Source organism: Argiope bruennichi, chromosome 4, assembly GCF_947563725.1.
Source record: "Argiope bruennichi chromosome 4, qqArgBrue1.1, whole genome shotgun sequence".
NCBI classification, from domain to species: Eukaryota; Metazoa; Arthropoda; class Arachnida; order Araneae; family Araneidae; genus Argiope; species Argiope bruennichi.
In genome coordinates, this window is record NC_079154.1 from 84,918,059 (window position 1) to 84,924,872 (window position 6,814).

A 6,814-nucleotide genomic window follows, 5' to 3' on the forward strand; every position below is an offset into this window, starting at 1 on the left:
GTCATTAGTTTCTTCAATAGTAGAAGATAAAACCATGAAGTATGTATTTAAAAATTATTACAACACGTTTGAAATCCCTGTTTAAATGTGCATTTTTTTAATGGATCTGATCGTCTTATATCAAGATTCTAAATTCATTAAATAGAATGAGATTCGTAGAAAAAAAGGAACATTTTTAATGTTCATCATAAAGAAGTACTCTTAAAATAAATATAAATTAAACACAATATTTTTATTTATAATAAACGTTAGTGACTTGAATAAAATATATATATATATATATATATATATATATATATATATATATATATAACAAAAACATTTAATTTTGAGAAAAGTAGAAAAATTGATCATATAAATATGAAAAAGTTTTTAATTATAGAATAAATTTATTCATGAAATTATAAAAAAAATCACTAAAATGAATTTTATTTGTGCTGGTGCGCAGAGAAAGCGATAATATTACAATTCAAAATGTTTTTAAATCAATAGAATCTTTAATGGCAAAAATTAATAATCGTGCTTACAAAACCTCATTTTTAAAAAGTCCATTACGCTTAATTAAGTTAATGTATCTTTCTACTCTTTATTAGTCTAGTCAGTAGAAGACACTTTTCATTCTCGTTTTTACAATTAAAATTTTTTATTTCGCAAATTCAGCATATGAAAAATATATTATTACTATTTTTTTTCAGTTATCTCTCAATAAAGACCATATGAAAATAAAATGGTAATAAATCAAGAAAATTAATTAATTTCCTGAGTAGTTTAAGCATACTATTTAAATAATAAAACTAAGACAACAGCTTTGAAAACATAACAATATTTTTATTAAATCAAAAAAGTAATATTACAACAAATTAATAAAGTTATTGCCAGCTGGAAATAGCAGTGTTAAGGAACTGTATCAGTTGAATCTTGGAGTTGGAACCTTGAGATTGGGTTCCTTGGGGTGGCAGAAGGCTGCCGCATCTGGGGGTTCCAGGCTCATATCCTCGGCAGAAGATGTCTGAAATGCTGGATGCAGACATGCCAATCAAAGCACCTCCTTGATCGACCACTCCCTTTCCACACTGACCCTCGACAATGTCCAACAAGTTCTTGTACATTCGTTGAAGTCCGCTAAGAAGCAAATAGAAATGACGTTAAATTAAAGTTAAAGATATAATAGAAAAATAATGAATAAAATAATATAAATATGTAGATATAAAATATTTAGAAATAAATATGGCCTGAAGTAATAATGTCACATTGTTCAACAAGATAGCACAAATCTGATTAACACATTAATACTTCAAGTCAAAATAAATGTTTCATTATAATAGTAATTAATTAGAGTGCAAGTAATTTCTAGATTTATATTCTAATTATTACTGAATTTTAGTATTTAATTTGTCAACTTCGTTTTCAAAGAAAAATTTGTATTAGTGAAATAAAATAAACTTGTTTTATTATTTATTTACCGACAAATTTTTATTTGTGAGAATTAGATTTCCTAATTGCTACTTTTAAGGATTTTTACGTAGATATACTAATTCTAATTTGACCTGCATCTTTAATTTCATTAAGTATTTTATTTGATATTTTATATGGAAATAGTATTCAAACTATTAACAAAATTATCTAAAACCAGTATTTATATAAAAAAATATAATATTTTATAATATAAATAATATATAATATTTTTTTTTATCAAGAATTATTTTTGTCTTCGAAACTTTATATTTAAAAAAAATTAAGAAATAAGGAATTTAGATTCATAAGGTGATAGGGTTGTCATTAATTTTTTTATAGAATCCAATAAAAATTAACTAATATAGCATTTATTTATAATTATTCATCCTTTTAATTTTACTGGTCACTAATGTATATATATATTTTTTAATTAATCTAAAAACTAGATTTTTTCCTTTACACACTAGTTTTAATTTTTAAAAACATCTGAAATGTATAATTTTCATTTAATTCTGTTTCTTTCGCATACATACAATATTCTAGAACCATTCATTTAGTTTTAAATTAATAAAAGAACGTCCTTCCATTGAAGAATTTCAAGATTTTTTACTCTTAACATACCAGCACATGATTGGTACTCTGTCTTGGAATTGAGATTCAGCAGCTTTTTCCAAACCAGCCATCAGATCTTCCAAATGGGGTCGGACATTATCGTTGGAAAGAGCTTTCTGGAGGCAAGGAGCATGTTTCAAGTATTCTAGAAGAAGAAACGCAACTTTATTCATATTGAAATAAATTATTTGTGTTTGTTTACTTATGCATAATAGAATAAAAAATAAGTAATGTCATTGTTTTTCCTATGATTTCTTCAAAATGGCGATTGTTGAAATTACCATTTTTTAAATTGTTAATGGTAATTGCTGAAATTATTATTTGTTAAATTGTTAATGGTAATTTTTTAAATTACCATTTGTTAAATTGTTAATGGTAATTTTTTAAATTACCATTTGTTAAAATGTTAATGGTAATTATTGAAATGATGCGGAGACAGCTTAAAATATTATACAAATAACAGAAATCTTTTCATATCAATAAATATCAAATCATAAATATGTTGGCTAACAACGAATGACATTTGTTATTCTTCGTCTAATATTGAAAAGCCGTTTTTATATTTCCATATCCGATTGTTAAGACGTAAAATATATTGTGTTATAAATAAGAGGATAGCTTGTCAAACGAATATTGACTGAAATTTTTATCTCGTCACTGTTGCATTGGTCAATATATGCAATATATGAATCATATTAATTCCAGCAAGAGAATATATTAAGACTCTTATTAATAAATACTGTGCTTTTAGTGAGATGTAGCGTCTGTATAATAATATCCCGAATCCTAACCAGCAGTTTTCTTAATAATATTTTACCTTCCTCGTAAATTACTTATAAAAGCTTCTCTTTCTACGTAAGACAGATAGACTACTTTATAGAAAGTGATAACTAATATGGATTTCTAAGCTCATTATGAGATTTTATGATACTATCTTAATTAAAATAATTAACGGATTATGAAATCATTGCATTATATTTAATCGAAATTGATTGAAAATATGTAGATTATAAAAACAAAGTTGATTTTTTCCCCCACCGAATGGATCAATATATATGAAGGATTTCCATTGCATTCATTATGCTTAAGATTACCTGCTCTTTCATCAGTTCCGTGAGTGCACATCAGGTTCTGGTATTTCTTTGGCTCATACATGGCCATGTCGAAAACCTCTTGCAACAAAGGAGTGAAGCAAGAAGCTGAATAGTTTCCGATACATTCAATACCTTCTTGAACTGGTCTGGGGAAAAAAATAAAGAATGCGCATGTAATTAATAATATCAAGATTAATACAGAGAAAAATAGTAGATAAGTTAATAGAGAGTAATTAATAGAATAAAGAGAGTTTTCAGGTTTTGTTAGAATTTATTGGTACATCAACCAAACCCAGGAGACAGTAGAAAACATTCATTAATATCAGTTTAAATGCTTTTACAAAGAAATTCAAATTAATTTTATTTTTTCCACTATTTTTATGTATATTTTTTTAAATTAGCGAAAACGAATTATTTTACAAATTTCAAATGAATTTATGAATTAATGTTTAGTGACAAATACATTTTCAACAAATAGTAAACGAAGTCCAGCATAGTACTGTAGACGGTTTAAGTTATTTAATTAAGATTCCGCAATAGAGGAATTCGTATTCGAAGCTTTCTTAAACAAGTTTTCAATGTAAGTGTAAATAACATGTTTCTTTGATTTTAAAGTTAATAAATTTCTGTGATGAAACTGACATGCAATTATTTCAAGGACTTCAAGTATAAAAATAATGAAAAACTTGATTCTTTTTTAACTTGATTGTTACTAAAGAAAGAATGCAGGGGAAGTTAGAGAAATAAAAATAATGACTTGAAAGGCAATCGATGACTTCGGTTCTTTTCAAAAATTAAATATTATTTGTTCAAGCAATGTCCATTATCATGTTTATGTTTCGAAATTAGTTTGATGGTAGCTAACAGTATTTTATTTGCCGTTTTCATAAAAAGAAATGAATTTAAAAATTGAAGAGATAGAACTTAAAAGTAAAGAAATTCAAAACAATTCTCGGGTTTCCTTCGCTCGATTTCAATTAATTTAAAAATGAATTTAAATATTCTTAATAAAAAATTCTAAAGTTGTAATAATCAATTTCCTTTAAATTATGATGGATTAATTTCAATATTTATTCGAGAAATAAATTGTTAGCAATTTCATATAAAAAATTAAAAACTCTCGTATAAACAATAAATCCTAACGAAATAGTATGAAACTTCCTTGGAATTATTCAGAATTGGTAATAATTGGTAATATCATATCTTAAAGCATTTTTTTTATACCTTTTAATACAGAGATGTTTGAAAATATATTAGCAAATAAAATCGCTGCTTTAATTTTTTTTTTTTTAGTTAATTCATTTAATCAGTGTTTTGGAATATGAGAATTCGATTTTACTAAGGAATCACTTGCTTAAAATTTTTATACAACCTAAGTAAAGATAAAATAATATGGCTTAATGATTAAGTTTTCCTTATATATAAATCTAAATGATTAATTATTTTACATCATGTTCTAATGATAGTTGGATACCAATGCTTTGTTAAATCTTATGAATTTTTAAAGAATTAGGTTTTTCCCATACAAATATTTGTAATTAATTAATTACTGGATAATTACTATTATTATGAAGTTCATTAACGCATGAAATATTTATCAAGGTAAACTTGGTTCACATGCATTTAAGTCAATGGAACTTAAGGCTTTTGGTGAAAGTGACCTTGCTCTTATTTTGACCTTGATAGTTCGTGCATCTGTTTGCTAACAATGGAATAATTTGGTGTAACAGGATTCACTCACTCGCAAACTTTATCTAATTCTTCATCATTAGCGGGGATTCCTTCACTGGCGCCAAGCAATACAGTTGCCAAACACAGATCAACCTCTCTCAAGTGGCAACTGGCTGCCTCAGCCCCCTGGAGGGAAACACCTGTGGATAAAAGAGGTACAGTGGATTGTGAGACACTTCGTATATCAAAGATAACATGTGAAGTGTAGACATATGGGATATATTTTTCAAAAGCTTACAAAAATTACTATAACTTTTTAGATAAATTAATAGATTACTCTTAAAGAAGTTAAATGAAAACTAGAATTGAAAACAAAAATGTTATGTTTGTATTGCTTATTGGATATCATAATAATATCAATTATACATAACATATTGTACTTAAATGCTACCTGATTATGTTAAAACAGATATGAAAGAAATATATATTTCAATAGATAATTCCCAATTACCATTTTTTCCCAAATGTGATATTTTTTCCAGTGTTCACTTATTTTATTGATAATCAATACAGTAAGAATTTAGGATTATAATCTTAGTCAGTTAAATTTTTGTCAGTGTTTGCTTAAAATTTGTTACAAACTTATGAAGCAAAAAAAAAATGAATGGAATTAGTCATCAAATAGAATCATTCCAACTCACCATAAGCAAATGAAAATTTAAATTTTATAATGACTTTTTATTAAAGAGGAGGATTTTAGCTTCATAATATTTTAGATAATAAATAAAGGTAGAGGCGTAATACATACAGCAAAGATCGTAGTTAATCGTATGATTTAAAATACAGGAATACTTTAAAGTATTTCAATTAGCACAAAATTCATATCAAGCTAAGGAAATTTACAGAAAATGCATTTTTTTTCTGTAAATTCAATTTATTTTTTCAAAAGAATTTTAACTTTTCATTTTGTTTTATATAAATATAGTTCAAAGTGGACAAGAGCTGATACATTTATTGTCTAAAAAATGAGGCTTACATTTAAAAGAAAAAGAAGTCAAAAATTAAAAAAAATAATAATGTATTCGCAATTAGAAAACCATACAACGCCTTCGATTTTCAAATAATTATAATTAAAATTATAATATTTAGTTCATTGCTTTGATGTGGTTTTGGAATAATTTTAGTATTAATTTATAGGCAACACATCTAAAAATAAACATTTCGCATACATATAATATTTTCAAATAAAATTTATATTAATAAAAAATAAGTTACAAACAAATTGAAAAGTAAATTTGCTGAAAGTGCGTTAACACTTAGATATAAAATGACTTAACGTGCTTATTCATGATTTGTTAGATCTGAAAAATTTAAAAAGCAAATTTTGGAAATGTAAAGCAAACTATTTGAATATTATTTCTAACTAAACAAATAAAATGACTTTGCAATCATAACTGCAGCTGAAAACTTACCCAAAGCACACACAACTAAAGAAAGGACGAAAAACATGTTGATATGTGTTATGTGTTAGAACACGAATGTGTCTTCTTTTATAAAACCTTTCCCCCACATCCCTTTTATGCTTGTCTTAAGGAAATTTTCAATAAGAAGTGGTCACCTCGCCGACCACGTCACATCCACGTGGTTTTCTTCTTTGTTTCATTTATTGTAAAACCAGCATACGAAACAAAGGGAAAGAAATCTAATTTTTTGGTGGTGGTTTCCCTGAAGCGTAAAGGATTATGGGAAACGCTTATTGATGCGTTAAAAAGTCACAAGCGTCGCCAACATTGTTTGCGGTTTCATACAGACTTAATCCATCTATAAGGCTATGCAGATTTATTTTTAGTTTTTTTTTCATGTTTTGGTCTGTTGAAAGATGGAGAATGATTCAATGTAATGTTTTCTCTCATAGGAAAAATTCTTGGAACATAGTGATTTCCCTTTGTTATCAAAAATCACTATTACACAATCACCGATAT

General features: G+C 26.1%; 1 protein-coding gene across 1 annotated transcript; it reads right to left on the reverse strand.

Annotated features, from left to right (window-relative positions):
- Positions 1-807: 807 nt before the first annotated feature.
- On the reverse strand, positions 808-6,463 carry LOC129967034 (uncharacterized). Its single transcript, XM_056081670.1, has 5 exons — positions 6,305-6,463; positions 4,903-5,032; positions 3,162-3,307; positions 2,077-2,212; positions 808-1,122 (listed from the first exon to the last, which is right to left on the reverse strand). Exons 1-5 carry the CDS (start codon positions 6,339-6,341, stop codon positions 870-872), a joined length of 702 nt encoding a protein of 233 aa, XP_055937645.1. The 5' UTR covers positions 6,342-6,463; the 3' UTR covers positions 808-869.
- Positions 6,464-6,814: the final 351 nt, after the last annotated feature.

Coding starts and splice junctions, on each gene's coding strand:
- LOC129967034 (XM_056081670.1), bottom strand. CDS start 6,341: ATGTTTTTCGTCCTTTCTTTAGTTGTGTGTGCTTTGG. Junction 3,308..4,902: donor GAATTAGATAAAGTTTGCGA/GTGAGTGAATCC, acceptor TTTTTTCCCCAG/ACCAGTTCAAGAAGGTATTG. Junction 2,213..3,161: donor CGGAACTGATGAAAGAGCAG/GTAATCTTAAGC, acceptor TTCTTCTTCTAG/AATACTTGAAACATGCTCCT.